The sequence below is a fragment of the Lepisosteus platostomus genome, chromosome 10 (assembly GCF_059453375.1).
Source record: "Lepisosteus platostomus isolate fLepPlt1 chromosome 10, fLepPlt1.hap1, whole genome shotgun sequence".
Taxonomy (NCBI): Eukaryota; Metazoa; Chordata; class Actinopteri; order Semionotiformes; family Lepisosteidae; genus Lepisosteus; species Lepisosteus platostomus.
Genome location: NC_142620.1, coordinates 14924091 through 14943270, shown reverse-complemented (window position 1 = coordinate 14943270; position 19180 = coordinate 14924091). Strand labels below are relative to the sequence as shown.

Sequence of the window (19180 nt, the reverse complement as noted above, 5' to 3'; positions counted from 1 at the left end):
AAACAGAAAAAAGGAAGATTTCCTTTACCCAAAAAAGGTGGGAGTGTGGAACAGGCTACCCAGCCTTGTTGATGAAGCCAATACCCTATATTCTTTCAAGAAACGTTTGGATCGGATCCCTGGTAATACTTTTCTAAATCCATATTATTACTTGGTAGACAAAATATTCTGTTTCGAACTATGATGCCACGCAATTAAACACAATATTGTTCATGTGGTTTGTTTCAGTCACTGCTTAATAAACAGTGATTATAAACACTGATATCATTTTTACAAGTTCCTTGGCAATTTCTGAATAACCTCCTTCTGTTGACCTTTCATGCTTAGTAACAACAATGCAAAAACTAGATTTTCACACCACTTATCAAGAAAACATGAACAAGGATAAAATACAGGCCCTGGGACTTTAATTTTTCCATTTGTCTGGCTTTTTATCAAGGTCAAACAAATAAACAAAGTCCCTGTTTTGTGCAAGTTGTTGCAAATGTTAAAAAAAAAAGATGTAACTTGATAAAGAGTGTCTGATAATTGCAGGTGTGCTAGGGAATAAACTGTTTTTTTAGTAACTCACGCTCTGTTATATTCAAAGAGAGATTCCTAATAAAACAGATTAAACTATTCTTTTACTTCAGCAGAAAGGAGATTGTTGATGATGTGTTCAACATGCATTCTCTATGGTCCGCTGCCTGTTTAGCTTGCAAAAGCAGAAGCATGATCCCGCTTACAGGAGAACTTTCTTTTTTCGCTGCATCTCATTAGATGCAATTTGCACAATTCTCAGTCCTGTTGTTCTTGTTTAAATCATCATTTTCTACTTCACTTAGTTCCTGGCAAGATCTGAATTGATATATAAAAGGGATAACATGTCAAGTAATTGTTAAAAAGAACAGCAAACTAAATCAAAACACATATTGTAAAAAATACAACAAGCTGTCCTCTGGGATACAGGACAGCATGAATAATATATAGTACTGTTTCAAGCCCCCACTAGGGATAGGTACAATAATCAAGCAATAGGCTATTAGAAAAGGCATCTTTCAGTTGAAAAATTTTAGTTGGAAAAAAGTTAAACATTTCTGCAGTATTGCCAATCCAGAATATGCTGCAACACAAAACTATATAACAGTCTTTCACAGTCCAATAATAAATATCAAACCTGCTATATACAAAAATGTTTATAAAAAAGTAACAGAACTGTGCTACTCTAAAACTGTTGTGGATAGATTTGTGAAGGTCACTACATTACCCTTAGAGATGAAAAAAGTTCCTGGCATACTCAAACAGCTGAAGTTAGCATTTCACACTTAGCCTTATCAGCCTCTATAAACACCACACATAGCACATCGGATAATGTGTTGATTTAGATGGTTCACTACAACATATTTGTAAATAATATTATAAATCTCAGAAAGATTATCATGAGTAATCAAAAACATTTTTCTCTAACAATTTCTCTTAGTGGCACACTGACACAATTAAACACAAGGCCCCTGGGAAACTTATTGTAATATCTGAAACACTTGAATCTGTTCACTAAAAACATAGCTTGCTCTGCACAACATTGTCTGTTTATTTTCTGTCAATTGAAAGGTCAGAGACGATCTTTATACGTTTTATATCAAGCTCAAGAGACCAACTATCCAATTGGCATGAAGGATGAAATTTATGAACTTTGTTTCATATAAAATTGGGAATAAGACCATTTTCTTTCAAAACCAGCCAAAAGCCATTAAGGGAGAAACATGCTGCATTCAGTCCACTATTGAAATGCTGTTTGTTATGTTCCCTGAAATATCTACTTAACTACGGTACAGTTGGAGGGTTACGTACATTAAGGTCTTTCTGAGTAACTTCTTTTCAGTCCCAGAACATTTTAAATCCCAAACACACCAAGACCTGAATCACCAAGACCTGAGTCGATGGGCCACTGCAGACCAATGGTACAGTATATGGATTCGGAGATGTGGCAACTGGTAAGACTACCTCGCAGAGCAAACTCTCAGCTGGAAGAAATGTTTTGACAAACAATGGTGGCCGAAAAAAACATTTGAGCGGTCCAAACTATTTTATTTTTGGATTGCACAGAAACAATCATCCCACCCTACGTTGAGAGAGAAGATCAGGCGACTTATTCCATATTTAAAATTGCAACATAAAAGCAGCATGGGGTATTGAGGCAATACATACTGGTCATTAAAAAGGGAAAATACGTCATTACAAAAACAGACCTGGTTGGATGACTTAGGAAGGACACATGCCTAATAAGGTCGCATCCTGCAAAGAAATGATTATACAAACAGGGAGTTTGGCTGTAGCTCTCTTGTGTCTTTCACCCCACTTCCATTGCTGGCCAAGCAAACCAGTATATCTATATGGCTAGCAGCTCACATTAACTGATCCTTTTTTCTGTCTGTGACTCACTGGCCTGGCCTAACAATTAACTTAGCAGAGGTAGAGTGTGCTAAGTAACCTGATAGAGACACAGAGTTGGAACACATTTAATTCTGGACATTCTGGCTTTTGAGTACACAAACTAAAAGCTAAATAAATAAACACTGCAACCATGAATGAAATTACCATCATTTGTTTTCAAAGCAGAGATGATTCACTTTCAGTTTGGTTTGTTTTTGGTCTGGGACATTGGCTTTAGAAAATGACATTTCTATCCGTGTTCAGCTGTTTTTAAATCTAAATTGCAATGGCCAATATATTTTAGAGATTTTGTTTCAACTTTATCATTAAAATGTAAATATAGATGCCTTCTTTGAAGAAATTCATTCAATTAATTCGTTATTTTGGACATTATTGTGTGTGAAATAGGACAATTATAAGAGGACAATGGTGGAATGTTAAGAGAAATAATATCCTACAAAGACTTTTCTAAAATCTGTCCAACGTAGGACAGATTCGGTATGTGAATTATTATTAACAGTCAAGTTTAATTACTTTGATGTAAGTTATTTAGCTTGAATGAGATGATGATGCTCAGAAAAAGCATGTCTAATTCAGTTGCCAATGCACTGGATTGCATTACCCCTGCTCCCAAGGGCCTGCTGAGCCTAGCCAGTACTGATCTCTAAAATAACAAGTTGTTGCTGGTGGACTAGTCTGAATCACAAGATTTTTTTTTATTTGGACATAATGTATAACTGACATTCAAGGATGCACATCCTGGGCAGCACCTTGAAAACATGCATTATCTCAGTGTTGGCAATGAAGACAAAATGATGGCTTTATAGAAGTTCTCCATTCTGGCACTAAGGATCACACAGCACAGGGGAAGAGACCGGGCTCACATTGTGAGACAGTTTGATCAGTTTCAGGTTTTATGCATCTGCAGGTTCTTCACAAATTATATTCATGACACAGTAAAGATTTCATATTAGTCGAACCTCACACACTTGATCACAAAAAAGCACTGAAAGTAAGAAAGGAAATTTGAAATACCCAAATGTTTGTGCTGTCTAATATACTTACAGTTCGGCGAGCCTGAAATGAATCAAAATGCCGCACACCACAAGTCTCATCTGATTCCCTGCAATAAGAACTCAATGCTAAGAATGCAGGGCACACATTGGAACCTCAGGAACTATCCTCTCCATCACAGACAACAGCAAAGTGATGTAATCATGACACCCATTACTTGTACTGCAGCTAAGAAGAAGGCACAGGTTATTGTAAGCACCGGAGAAGTATAGCTGAAATGTTTCCTGATGACTCATATTAGGCTCAGTCAATCTCTTTCCAGTTCAGACACCTATGATCTCTCTCTCTCTTTGACTCAGTAGCGTGAAATGCCAGCGGTGAGCACTTCAATGCGAGTGAGCTGAACGATCTGTGAACACTCAATACAGCACTGCCGTTCTGCAGCCAGACATCAGTCTCCACAGGGGTTGTGCAACAAACCACCTCCCCAGTTCGCTTGCTGGGTTTCAAAGACATCCTTCATCTTCAGCCCCACCCCCCCCCCCCCCCAAACATCAACCTCCCTAAGGCCTCTTCTCTTTTTAAAAAGAGAGCCTTCTATAATCCTCAATCTTACAAAATGCTGTTAAATATCAGACATTCTCAAAATGGTTGATAAATAGCTTACCTGAATGTCTTGTTGTGCCATTTTAGCAAAACTACCATGGTTAGACATGACATTATTCTTAGTTTTTAACTCTTATCACTTTAGAACTGGGTATAACCACTGAAGAGCAAGAGAAGCCCTGATGCAATGTTAGCCATACCTGAATGTTTTGCTTGACCTTTCAGGATCCATGAACATTTCATTTGGTTTACAAAATGGACATTTATTTGCACACTGTTCAAAAGATGGATATTGAAAGCGGGGTTGCTGCTATGCTGAGAAGCAGTCGGCAGACAGTCGTGGAAGTGTGGGGGGAATAAAGAGACAGCAGTAATCCATCACAGTCAGGCTCCGTTATTTGTGTTTGTATAAAAAGGAGGGGAGGAAAGGAGCTTTAGCCCCTCTCAGCACATTCAGGAGAAGTGTATTACTGCACAAACTCATTACACGCTCATTAATCCAATTGACAATTAATTATTTAGTGCTGTCACAGGGAGAAGGCAGCAAAACAGATTGGCCTCTAAAACAGACAGCTTTGCTTCCCAACCAGCCATTTGCCTTATCAATAAAATTATTAAAAGGAAAGACAAATGGAAAGTCCAACTCAGGACAGTAACTGCATTCTGTACTTTGGAGTGACGTCAGTGACGCTTATTTAATGACCTAGAAATTAGCGGTTTCTAGTTTTATCCTTGAAATACTCTAGCAAACAAGGGCAAAGGTCCGTGTTTACGGAAGGAGAAACAATTGGTTGATTGTTTTTCAAGTGTTGAGTTTGTTTTGCATCACACCACTATTCAACTAATTTTCCTGCATTTCTGATTGTTTTATGCATGTTCAGGGTGAATGGCTGTTGTTTGTTTTGTGTTGTTGTCTAATAAATAAATCCAGTACAAACAGCCTCTGTGCAGTCCTTTCAGAGATTACTACAGTGGTCCATTAGACTTGCACGTTTACTTTTGCCCATTCAGAAACAATTCTTGTACAATATGGATATACTATTAAAACACTATCTCATCTCTCAGTTTCCACAGATCTCTAAAACTTACATCTGCTGTCAGCATGAACTAGCATAGCAGATAATCTATGTAGTAAATATAACAGAATAATGTAAGTAGAAACTATAAGAAAAACAAATAGTAGGATACAGTGTAAGGTAAAAAAAAATAAAAGGTGCAGATAACACAAAGCCCTCATCCACTAGGTTTTACTTTATTATGAGATAACAAGACTCTCTTCAATAAGTGCTCTTCCATTATGAATCCTAACAACATTGATTCTCTCCCTAAATCGAATGGGTTGTACCATAATGACTAGTACTTTCATCATAAATCTACTTCATAAGCAGATTTATATTGAGTCAATTCAAGTCCCTTTCTTAAAGGCTAGCCAGGAAACTGCAGGTTGATATAACTGCACCCTAGATAGAATACACATAGTTTGAATTTCCAGTGCCAATCAATGATTCTCAATCCCCAAACAAACAAGGGGCTACATTTTACTTAATTAAATGACCCACAACGCCATCAATATGTATCTGAATGTGTAATTAATTGTTTAGCTATGCTGTTAAATTAATTTTACTACATTATGGCTGTAACTAAATGCTAAAACATAACAATTACTTTATTGTTGCTGGGTTATGCTAATATTAATTAATATTAATAACTAACATTCTACTTTGTGGACAAAAAACGTATGTCCCAGTATGGTGACATGCGGACAAACAATTTCCTGGCTATCTTTCACCCTGGAGCTGTTCTTGTGGTCTTACTGCTGTGTGCTGTGTGAAATGGCTGCTGCGATCCAGTCCAGAGCTTGGAGCAAGTATTAAATATGCAATATGTGCAATATGGGCATCATATTGATCCTTTTTTGAGGTCAAAGGCTCTGTACTGATAAACACCATCAGAAAACTCAAACCGCGTCAAAAACAGTCTTCAGGAAAAAGGGTGCTGATGAGCTTCCAGATTACAGTTCTTTTCCACTTTTTGTCCTGCATGTCTTAAGATGCTGCTTATCATAAAATCTCTGCCATGCTGACCACGTAAAGTCTTACACACTGATCTTACAGTTCTGCCTAGCTGCTGCAAGCCAAAACAAAGATTATCAATAAGATTACAGCCTCCGTTGTGAAATCAAGAGCATTCTTCTGGAGACGCCCCACTGTTAAGGATAAAGGCTACCAGGCAAGACAGCTTTGTGATCTTTTATTTTTACACGCTGGCATGAAGAGGCAACTGCAACGCACATATAACCTTTTTTGTCTGAGCTTTTTCCTCAGGCACCTGCACACTTCTCCTGTATGTCTAATTAAACCAAACAAAAAAAAAGGAGGAAGTCACACTCGAGCTTTAACAAAAGAAAATCAAAAGAAACTGTCCTCTTTAGTATTTGCCATCGTTTTCTGAGACATTTTTTCAGATAAGTTATTTTGCAAGTTTCTCAGACAGCTTGTCTCCCATCACAGAAGGTTTGGGTGATAGTGTGGTATTATTCTGGTACAGATCAGCTTGTGTTGCTACCGGTGCCAGCATATGGCAAGGGAAATGAAGCCGAGACACTCAATTACAGCACCAGGCTGCATCACAGGAAGCCACAATAGCAGCACAACAACACAAGTGTCTAAACAGACACAAAGCGAAGCAGCCGACTTTATCCTGACAACACCCTTTTAAAAAACAGACCTAGACATTTTAGATAAAAGCTCACTTAAAGTGAAAACATAATTGCTAATTCACACTTGTTTTCTTAAAATTCCCACTTTTCTACAGTCTAGCACTTAATTTATACTGCTTTGTTTTGTAACATACCCACTGTAACTTAAGACAAGATCATCACCCTACCTAGGGAGACAGATTAGATTCAAGTTAATGTCAGGTAGGGAGTACTGTAAACATAGCCTTCATCAAAACCGACTCATGCAAAGATTTCAATACCAGTATCTCCTCCGACCTTAATTTCACATGCCCAGCGGCTTGGAAAAGGCAGTCCCTATGAAAGTGAACAACATGGTTTTCTTTTGTTTACACACTTCTTGTGAAACTTCTGCAAAGCTCCAATTACAAGTATGTTTGAGTTTAAATCTGAACACATTTTTATGTCTTGTGTTTTTGCTCTTTTTTAAGATACTCAAAAAGATACACAAATTGTAACTGTCTTACACGGTAGTTAAATCACATCTGAGGACAAAAGGGGATTTTATTATTTGAATTTTATTATACTGCACCAGGCTGACAGGATTCTCCATGACAAAGTTAAATATTCTTCTTTTATAAATTATACATTTGCCTTTAAAACTGTAATTTAACTTTCAGTGTAGTGTAATCAAATAACTTTTAACAGATGTTGACATTGGAGGAAATTTGGTCATTTTTGGACGGTTTTGACATTGGACATTTACCTTATTTATATATTACCCTTTTAAACACTTTGCAAAAAAACCCTGCAATAAACACAATATTAACCCAAGCAAACAAGATATAAAGCTCACATCTCAGACTGTTTAGTATAGTCCACATACTAATTATACCAAACACAGATTTTCAGATCAAGCCATTTATGAGTTTTCTACATGGTATGAAAAAGAAACTTAAAGCTGTGTGTGCGTAAATACAAAACACGAACCCGAACTAAATTAAAACTTGAGAATAAAAATAACTGCTACCATAAATTAAGAAATGACATTTTTTAAAAGAAAAATAAATAAAAACACAGGCCAGCAATGGTAAATAACTAGCTGAAATTCCACTTATTTTGATCTTTTTTCCAATTCATTGTTTATTATTTAAGCTTGTACAAACTGCCATAACAAATCGCTCACTTTAGAGAGTAAAGTACACGTATCACCACTTTCAATTTTCCATTTTTTCTTGGCCAGCTGAAAGATGCCTTTAATTAGCTAAGAGGCCTAGAGACAAATCAATGCATATTCTGCAAACATATAAGGAAATACTCTTGTTTCCCTTAAACAATTTCTAAATGTATCAATTAAAAGTAAATATTTAGTTTAGTAATTAAATTAGAAAAAGTTACTCCAATCTTTTTACTTCAGTATTTCAATACAATCAGTATTATAATTACTGATTGTAATAAAGCAATTAAGAGGCTTTAACATACAGTTCAACTACAAATTGATAGCACGAATTCTCAGCAAACTCTCGCTAATAGTCTAAAAGCTGGCATGAATGAATAGTGTAGTCTAATAGGCCACAGCAACAAGCAGTACATGCAATTATCACATTTTATGATGCGCTGATGCAGAGTCAAATCATAGGAGAAAAATTTACTGTAACCTTAAACCCATAACTTAGAAATTTCATTAGTCGGGTGATAGAAAAAAAAGCAAAGTAGGCAAGCCTACCAGGGCTTGAAATGAAGTGAATTCTCACTTCAGGGCTAACATCACACCCACTCTCAGGGTGCCTCAGTGATTTGAGTTCAGCTCCACCAGCAGCCCATCCAGACAGCCAGTCCCCCCCATCACTCACACTGACACACAGGCACCGAATGGGGGAGGGGAACGGACTACTGCAGGAAGTGCAGAACGTGGCCATTTCCATTCCAACTGTGTGTCACAGATTACCATGCCTGTGTTCCACCCCAAATGCTTCCTGAAAAGACTATAAAATGTAGCTAAAATTTAAATACAATGTAATTGAAACACTGACACTGTGCAAGTTAACATCTCTCCCATCTTTCATGCATAATATTTATCCCAAGTACCATTAATCATGACAAACTAAAGGTATGATATAAAGACAAATACAAGAACATTGCTGCCTTTGCATTGCCCAGTGTTAATATTCTATGCTTTTTTCAGCTTTTAGGAAGAGAAATCTGTACAGGCGTAAAATGTACCTTTTGTTAGCCAAATGGACAAGAGGCTATTTACACTGATAAGAATTTTTCAAACGTGAAAAGCCTTCTGTTATCCCTGCATTTTTTATGATAGCTTGCACAGCCCCGTGCTCTTGGAACAGAAACAAAGCAGCCTGTGAGGTTCCATCAGGAGTTGCGTCTTTACCTGGGTATAACAGCACCTAGTCTTCAGTGTACTGCAGCTAACATAAGGAAGCTCAACAGGCAGGTACTGTTATTCTGATTTTGTTCGGTCTGATTCATTTGCTGTAATAAAGACAACAGATTGATCTCCCCTTTCCCCTTATATTTCTTTACATAATACAGTTCACGATTATTTACAAGTATGAGAACCATTTTCATAACAATAGCATTGGTATTAGTAGTAGGTTGGGCTAATAATGCCTTGTTGAATGGGAAGGTGCTAAATAACCTCCCATCATGTCACCAATGCACAGACACTGAGCAGATGGGAGAAACGCTGAAGCCCAGCACCTCTCTTGAGTTGCAGCATCCCATGACAGATGGGCCTGAGATCCTGGGACAGTGCTAATCCGCATTTCTCTTTTACTTAAAGGGGCAGAGTCTTCCCATCTACTTCCTTGTAAAATGCTACAATCTGAAGATCAGTTTAACACATAATCGGAATCACAAAGCTCTCTGCACTTTACAGTGAATTAAAGATTTTCGTAATTTTGTTTTTCAGCAAGCAGCAGGAAACATGGCTGCCAGGCTGCAGATGAGACCATTAAATATCAAGATATACAGATAATATCTAAATGATCGAGAGCTGAACAGGTTTAAGCACTTAATCTTGACAAAGGAAAAAATTAAAACTGGAGGGCTGCAGGGTAAATGCAGTGTAAAAAAAGGTTTTTAAAAACTCTGGAAGATTTTTAGAGCAGATACGCATTCATGGATAATTTAGTAGGGATATAAGAAAGAAAACAAACAGGCATGTAGTTGGAGGGAATATTGAGGAGACTCGTGTTTTTCATTGCTGCATGAGTGGGAGGGACTGTCAAAACTGATGGTAATATGAAGGAGAAGTGTCAGAATGTCCTATTTGGTTATGCTGCCCAGCTGTCGATGTGTAATAGGGTCTGGCTTTTAAATTTCAACAGAACAATGAATGAAAACATCAAACCATCATGAATACCAATTTTTTTCAAGAACGAGAAAAGAACTGGGCATGAAACGCTTCATTGCGCTTTCCTTACAATAGCTGACAAATGCAGTGCATATTTTTAAAAAGAAAACCACACAAGCCACAGAAACCTACCCCTATATGACATTTTCACACTTTTCAATCCACTACCTTGAAATGGCCTTATTACTCTGCTTATAAATAAAGTTTGACTGACGAGTCTAAGGATTACTTACAATAAAACTTAAAACCATGTTTAATAATCTCCGCATTTAGGGGTTCATGTAGAAATATGTTAAAAAGGGTCACTGATTATGGATCCGTATTTCAGCATTTTCAAAGATGTTGAATATTTGATGTTCTTAATCTGTTTATGTCCAAATAATCAAGAAGCACTGAAAAGAAACCCATTGTTCAGTAATAAATGATATTATTTTATAGGTGCTTTGTAAATGTGGGTCTATACTAAGCACAATTTCATTGCATACTTATACCAGATACAATAAAACAGATACCAAATAAATTAACCTGCCCTCTAATGTACATTTTTTTATATAAAAAAGGACAGAGTAAGGACAGAGATAAATGTTTGGCAAAGTGTCTTAATATTCTATTCATTCAAAAGTCTTTCTTTTTTTAATGTGATTTTTTTTATTTTTAAGCCAGGTTTGAAATTTTTAATACCTCAAGATCATACAGTAAGAATGCTGGATGGGAAGCAGGGTATCAGCTTCAACGATAGCTTGTTCCATACTCCCACAACCCTTCGGAATTCAAAGTAATTCTTCTGGAGGAGATGAATGATATACCAAGCTTGGTCTACGCTAGCCATAAAAGAAAGAGGATCACAAAACGGGTTCAATAAAATATGATAAACTTTAAGACACACAGAAATATAAAACACTGAGAAAACTAGCATGCCTGGAATAATGACATAGTACACTTCAGGCTTAATGTAAAAAAATGCTAACATGTAACTGGCAGACAAAACAATTGTACTGGAAGATAATGCAATTGCTAAAAACCAAATAAAACCTTTTAATTCATTATGAATGTTCTACCTGCCAACAATACATTTAAGTTGTCCTAAAACTGTAAGGGAAAAGGAAACAAACCCACTAACACATACAGTATACCCAAAGACAACTGTTTATCTTCTTAAAACTTTTAGTGACATTTCAGCAGCTTTGCGTTTGGGACATCACTCTAAAATGTGTGTCCTGTTTATTCTAATCCAAATCCAATTTTAAACGAGGGCTGAGCAAATTTACTCTTAGCAACCACAGAAATTGTATTATCACCTTATCAGATTGATTTCCACCATGAAAAGCAATCATTGAAGAAAATGTATTAGGCAAAACTATGCTGGTGTGGTTAATTAAGCAAATTCAACTATGCCAGGAAGAGAAAAGGTGAATGTTCACAACAGACAATTGTGTACAGCAGTTCAGCTATAAATCTCTTCATGCTTGTTTGCTGTTCAAAGGAACGGATATGTGTAGATTCCACAAAAGCCCTTGAGATGCCAGATCCCATTTTCAAGGGCAAGGAGCACTCAACAATCAGGCTCCAGCCTCTGATAAGGAACAGAGCCTGGCTTCTCTTACACTTCTTCAGTATGCAACACACTCAACCACTGGAATTCTGTAACAGAAGCGCAAAGAATTCCCTCTTTTGTCAACTACCTAGAAATACCTCCTATCAATAGGATGACAAGGAACACTTTGAGGAATGTTTGCCAAAATGCATATAAATCCCACTGCAGGGAGAAATCTTAGGAAATATAATAATGTTGACAAAATAAAACCTCATGGATAGTTAATAAAAAAACTGTTATATATATTCATGTTTAATTACTATAGCAGTATTATCAGTTTTTTGCTTGTAAACTACCTGCAACACACACACAACCATTTGACATATATAATCCTTCAGAATGAGTTTCAGTGTATCTTTTAAATACCAATGTTAATAATTCAGTTAGACAGGTTTAGAAAAAAACAAGATAAATCATCCGGGCAAAAACATTTGCACTGGGATCTAGCTAATCAGGCAATTTCATAAAGATGTATCAGACAGGGAGAAATCCCATGAGGCATTTTTCTGGAACAGAACAATACTGGGAAAACCAGACTATCTAACCCTTTCCATAGCCTTCATCTCCTTGAAATAATCCTTAGTAATTTGGGAAATATACTTAAACAGAACATGTTTTCCAAGATGGTTTGTAACTGCATGCATAACCTAGATTGTGAGAGTTCAGCACCCAAATTGGTATTGAACACCAATATGTGATTGAGTCAACATACTGATAATAAGAATGCAAGCAGTGCACAAGCCTGAAAATAACACACATTAAATACCCATGCTGCAGCTTATAAAGTCAAGACAGGAAATAAATGATGCATGAATTGGTGTGGAGCAAGCAGCCCCGGTCAGTTTAAATTACAAACATTTGTTAGCACAGGAAGCTGGGTCACTTAGACAAAGGAGAAGCAGCCCGTCTGTGGGAGTCCACAACAAAGGGTGTAATTTTCACATAAGGAGAGATATCCTTAAAACTGCTTCACTAACTCAAGGAAAGCACTAGCTGCAGGAACTATGAACTACAAATAAACATGTAGGTAATAAAGATATATATTCCATGGAGACAGCTGTATTTGTAGTACAAATAACTACTGTAAATGTATCTTTTTTTCCAAACCATTAAACATATTTGCATATATGTGAAGTACAAACCCCTCATTCATGAAGGCACAGCGTGAACACCAAAAGTGTTCTCTGTAACACGAACAGGCAGGTAGATGTACTGGTACAGAAGCAGACAGACACAGAAAGAAGTGGCAGACCCATCAAAATCCAACCAACTCTACCTGAACATGAATCTTGCCATTTTGTGATGGCAGAAGGTGAAAGACCAGTAGCGGGAGCCTAGGTCCCAGGCACAAAAACCACTGACAAAACCAATGTGTGTCACTGGGAGAGGTAGCAGAGAACCCAGGGCCAGCATATTGACACACAGATGCAACCAGCAAGCCTGGTACAGGGACGAAAAGATCTATGGTGCCTGTGGCAGACTGCTACCTAACACTGGGGCCTCAGAACCCAGAGTTCCAGAGCCAGAAGAAATGTAATTCAATCTATGTAAGAATCTGTCTATAAATAGATGTATATATTCTATCTAACTCACTGTATGTAATATACAATCTATCCCCTGCCCACCCAAGACAGATGAAGACTCTAAAGCACCTCTCAACACAGTTGCATCCAACACCTCATTTCCTGGATATGGATTTCTTTTTGACAGCAGGGCTCCTCCTAAAGCAGACACAGTCAATGTGAAAAGCAGTGGCCCTAATCAAAGATGTGCTGACTTTTAGTCACGCTCAATGTTTTCATTGAGCCAGTTGCTTGCATATACAATAAAAAAAAGATCACTTTTAAAAGTGTATTATACTCTGGTGTAATCTCATCTGTGTGAGTCTAGTTGTGATCACTGATAATGAGTAGAAGTGCTGCTGCCCTGCCAAGTCTTGAGAAAATAAATCACACAACCGAGAGACATGACCTACACTGACAGGTTAAAAGAACTATACCTTTCTTCGGGGAGTCTTCGGGGAGACAGGAGCTTGCGAAGTCCAGAGGACTGACAGTCAACACAAATTATTACTGAAAACCCTTAACAGAGAACAGGACCAGAGGATATAAATTATTAGGTTCAAGCAGAATTTAGGACTGGAAATTGGTGGCATTCAGGAGGAGGGAAGTGTAGTAAGGAAAATCTGAAAAACCACACTGTTGATGATGATTCACTATGCTCATAAAAGCAGCATGGTGAGGATAATACGTTTATACAGTTATACTTAACTGTACAATCACAGTATACCCAGTGGCTTCTCTCTCGTTATTGATGTTGTGATGCTCTAAAACACGTATATAATACTTCACACAATTAAGTGCATGCCCTGTACATACTGTATACGAAATACCAATCCTAACTGACAACGATTAAGAAAAGGAATGGCTACAGATAAGATAATACCACTTTCCTTGTAATGCATAATCAAATTCAAATGTCATCTTTACCATTTTTGTACACAGCTATATCTCAAAAGGCATACAGAGTGAGGTTCTTCTAGTTATTAAGTCATTTGAGACTGATTAGTGTAGGAGTGCCTAACGACTGTTGTGTGCTGAAGGTTATTTCTCAGTTGCGTGATGTTTTCAAAAGGTCACCAGCATGGCTCCAATAAAAAATGGGAATTTTCCAGTTGGGATATGACACTGCAGTGTCCCTGCTATGGGTATTCCTGATATCGTCAATGCTCTGAAATCATCTCCACAGGTGGTAAACAGTTCAAGAAGAATTTTGTAAACAGAAGACAGTACCGGGTCGCAATATTTGTAAGTATCCTGATGCCTACTCATGACCATCATACTTCTTCACTTCAAAACAGTGTACTTTAAGACAATTAATCTAATTTCTCTTCAGAATATGCAAAATGCAGGACAGGTTATACCACAAAATACGTAAATGAGGTGTGCTGATAACTGAAAGCCTTACCTCTGCACCAGTATAATTCAGGCAAGGCTTAAAATGCTCAAATGCCAATTATACATTATCTTAAAAAGATTAATCCTTTGCTTTAGAGGAGAACAAAGCCTCTTTTTACCCTGTCCAGTCATAGTTGTTATGCTTGAAATTTGTCCTGTCTTTCTGTGCTGTGTATTGCTTTAACACCACTAAACCTTACCCTCCCACAGAACCCACACAGACAGTACGTGATTTAACATAACAAAAATAACTGGGCTGGTGTAACTCAAGCAAGGCAACTCAAGTAATGGATAAATTATATACATTATGGACCTAATACCGGAAATCTAAGTTGCAGTATTTAAAGGTTAAAGAACAGCTTAATGTTATCAAGAGACACACAGTGGTACCTCTCTGTGGTCATGTAGTGATTGTTGTATTATACAAAAATGGAAACAGATATGGAAAGGGGGCTGAATGACTTCATCCTCACGTTTTAACTCAGTGATTCCAAACCCTGGACTTGGAGGAATAGTGTGACTGCTAGTTTTCATTCTAGCTTATCTCTCCATTGATGACTTGCTATTGTATTTAACTTGATTCTGCGGTCTATCCTAAGTATCAAGAATACCCTGCTTCAGTGGTACAGTTTCCAGCAATTCCAGCACACTGAACCTTATCCTGCCTCTCCTCATCTTGTGTGTTGTTATTTCTGACTTCATGGCTCTTACTAGTTGAGCAATTGATGATAAACAGACACAGGTATGAGTGACACTGTACAAGGCATGTTCAAATGAGCATTGTTTTCCCTTCTGCAGAGATCCAATTGTTTACATATCTGACATCATGCCTGAGCAAGGGGACTTTCTGAAACTCAGAAACTGGTAAATGGATTATACCAAATACAAATCCCAGTTCCCAGTTTTAGAAGCTGAAGGCACATTTACAAATATGCCATAAAGTTAAAAATATTTCACTGAACACATAAAAACAGCATGGTGAGGATAATACGTTTATACAGTTATACTTAACAGCACAATCACAGTATACCCAGTGGCTTCTCTCTCGTTATATGTTGTGATGCTCTAAAACACATATATAATAATTATATATAAAACTAAAGTTAAAAATATTTCACTGAACACATGAATATGATTCTTGGCTGGAGCAAAAACTAGAAGACATTGTGTTCACCACTAACGCACAAATACACTCATTGAGCTTCAAAATAACAAAGAATTTTGTACAGCTAATTCTAGGGGACATGTTTTATTTTGAGTGTAGAGCACCCAACCCTGTGTGTGAAAATAATAATAGGTATGTACTGTGATGTGAATGCTGCAGTCATAGCCTAACTTTAATTTATTGTATTTGTCGCTGCTAATGTCACAAAACAAAGCTCAGATTTCAGTGGATGGCATTTTGCTGACATCTTCCAGAATAGTGCTTCTGTCTCTTGGCCTTATGTCCAGTCCATAATTACTGATTACTTCTCTACCTTATTTAAAAAGACTGCTTGCCTTTATCCCCCGTTTACATACTTAAATGTCAAATTGTGTATGTGCACTTTTGAGCTAATCTTATTTTTTTCAAATATCACAAGGAAAACCTGGTAAATGAATATTTGGGGATTCGTGTATATATAAAGAATGAGAATAAATCAAAGGGCTAAAGCACAGACAGTTCACTGTTTGGGCACACCAGGTTACAGAGCCTTAAGAGCAGCCCAATTCATGATTTTCTTGAAACATTGCCTTAAAAAGAGTACTGCCAGAGGAGACTTTAAACAATGCAAAGAAATGAAATGATAAACTGATTGATTTAGTAGATTTTTCAAAAAAGCAGTTGCCACCCTTAAGTTATTAAACCTCATTCAAACTTAGTTTTCTCCTTACAGCTAAAAAAATCATTAACTTCCTAAAAGGATACTTAACCCCCTACTCAAGCACTCAAGCACTAGAAGGAAGACATTATTGATTTGAAAATAGTGGCATTTATAAATGAAATGAATTAGCAAAAAGAAGAAAAACTATTTTTACGTTACACACTTTGGATTACATTGGATTAATCTTTCCATAAGAATTCAAACACTTTTCCTTATTATTCTAAGTTATAATCATAGGTGGAAACGCTAAATTCAATGCCATCTCCTGATACAATACACTATTGTATATATATGGAGGAAATGAATTCCAAAGAAGAATGACCAGTTATATTCCGGAGCTCATAGGAATGTCCTACCCTGACAGGCTGACAGAAAATAATATTTCTTGACAAAAAAACTACAAGGAAACCTGATTCAAGTACAGTATTTAAAAGTCAATCCAACGGACTCCTCCAGAATCAGTACTAAACAAGACGACACAAGTAGAAACCATGGGGAAGTAAATTTAAAACTGAAATCATGCTGCACTTTATAACAATAAAGGGCTGTGGGAATATGGAATAAACTACCCAGCCATGTTGTTGAAGTCGATACCCTGGCTTCTTTCAAGAAATTGTTGGATAAAATCCTTGGATCAATCAGCTACTAAAAACCAATGACCTGGGCTGAATGACCTCCTGTCTTTTTATAACAACCATATTCCTTCCTGTATTGAACGTGGGGTTGCCTTCTGTCTGGGTTCTATCTAGCTACTGTGGTTTAGGCATTTCCACCTAAGAAAGTCAACCAAACAAGCTCTCGTGTCCATTTTTCTTAAATTGTTGATTATTGATTTGGGTCTAGATGTGGGCATAATCCCAGCATGTAAATGACAACATTACGAACAAATGTGCATCATCACCGTTATGCAAATATCATTTTTTCAGGCCCCAGTAAATTATTATACTAGCAAATTCACAAAGTTAGAAAAAACTAAGTATAATAATGTTTTTCCTCGTTTCCTACTTACCTCCACACTCTAACTGGAAATGTAACAGATACATGCATGTTACAATACGCTGAAGACTGCTTACTTTCATCCTAACTTAAAATGTCACACCTGGATAATAAGCAGCTATCAGCTTCTGCAAAATGATACTTATATCGTATATATTTTTTTACCATTTGAATTAAACTTTAACAAAAATTAAAATGAGGAAATGTTGCATTTAAACTCACAGATAACTAACCTTTACACTTAAAAGAAAACAGTAAACAGTCGGAAGCTTGAACTATGCGAGGCGCGACGGTAATGAACATTTTGTTTTCCGATTGACAATATTTGTAGTTTGGCATTTTAAATGTAAGAATCTTTTTTAGTAGAAGCCATTCGCGTTCGAAAAACATATCAGAACCACCACTAGTCATGACTCAAGGCGGTATCTTGCTACAAGTCTCTGAGTTTAGTAAAACTTTCTGAAAAGCACTCTTTAATTTATATGTTCCACAAAAGGGGTAATACTAATAGCAGGCTAACAGCATCTACAAAGTCGTGTCTGGGACAAAGGGTAGCATTTAATTCTTAGGTAATCCCGTTTACCCTTGAAACTAACAATCTGCTCATTTGCTTGATGTCATCTTCATACAGTAAATGCCAACAGTCGATTCAGCAATCTAATCTTTCAACTATCCTCCACCCCCAACAATAACAGCAGTTCACACCTCCAGAGAAAGCGACCTCCTGTTTTCATGCTCTGTGGGGAATAGATACGAGCAACGCACGCACAGACCAAAAGATAAATTTTAAACCCGAATCTCGTTGTAATGCTATGGTCATACCGAATGGCTTAAGCTTTTCCTGTGACAGAAAAACATTTACTGCTTTGATGTTTAGAATCCGTGAACCATCGTGAAATAATTATTGTAAAATCTGTGAGTTTGCAAGAAACCGGATTATCAAACGGCGTTTAAAAGGAAAGTCTATTGCATAGAGCGTATCAGACTGTTCCGTGAAAACCTAGTTAACAAACTTTTTAAAAAGTACAATCATGCAGCAAAGGACCTGCGGAAATAATCAGCGGTTCTGCACAAAGGTTATATATATTTTAAAAAGAGTTCTGATGAGTCAATATGCTTAATCCTGCAAAAAGACTTTCCTACATGAACAATACGATTTTCGCACGGAAAACAGCTGTCGCGCTTTGCAAGTACAACGAAGAGTGAAAATATTAACTTTTTTATTTTTTGTGTGTACAGTCTGATAAAAACGAAATCGCGATCCGTTGGTATAAATGTCTTATTTCGGCATTTTTTAGAATTCGTTCAACGGCTTTGCAACACGTTCTGCTTAACCCAGCGTGATCATGCTGCACTCTACGTATCGCACCAAAAATAATAATAAAAAAACTATTTAAATTATTATTTGTCAAGATGTATGGGGAAAAATAACACAAGACAAAACGTACGCGTGCCCTAACAACTGCATTCTGTTGTGAGTTTCTATTTGTGTTGCCTTTCTTTGCACGGTGCTCAAAAACAGAAACAGAAAAGTTCGCAAATTATAACTGTATTAAATTTTGAGAATTACTTACGCTTTGAGTGGATTCTGAATGACAGTCGCCATTTTGCTACACTGTAACCCAATATTCTGTGTCTCAGAGTTCTGAGGGAACCCTACGAAAAAAACGTCCAATCAGCGCCAAC

The 19180-nt window shown here is 37.0% G+C and overlaps 1 protein-coding gene across 4 annotated transcripts in view; it reads right to left on the bottom strand.

The window, feature by feature from the left end:
- Positions 1-19180, bottom strand: part of dpf3 (double PHD fingers 3) — a 76608-nt gene extending 57428 nt beyond the window's left edge. For all 4 annotated transcript variants that reach the window (XR_015941657.1, XR_015941658.1, XR_015941656.1 and 1 more), the window contains exon 1: positions 19069-19180. Coding sequence is in view for 1 of the 4 variants with exons in the window: in XM_088648378.1 (XP_088504504.1) it covers positions 19069-19100 (32 nt within the window). In the remaining 3 variants the exon portion in view is untranslated. The remainder of the gene's footprint in view (positions 1-19068) is intronic.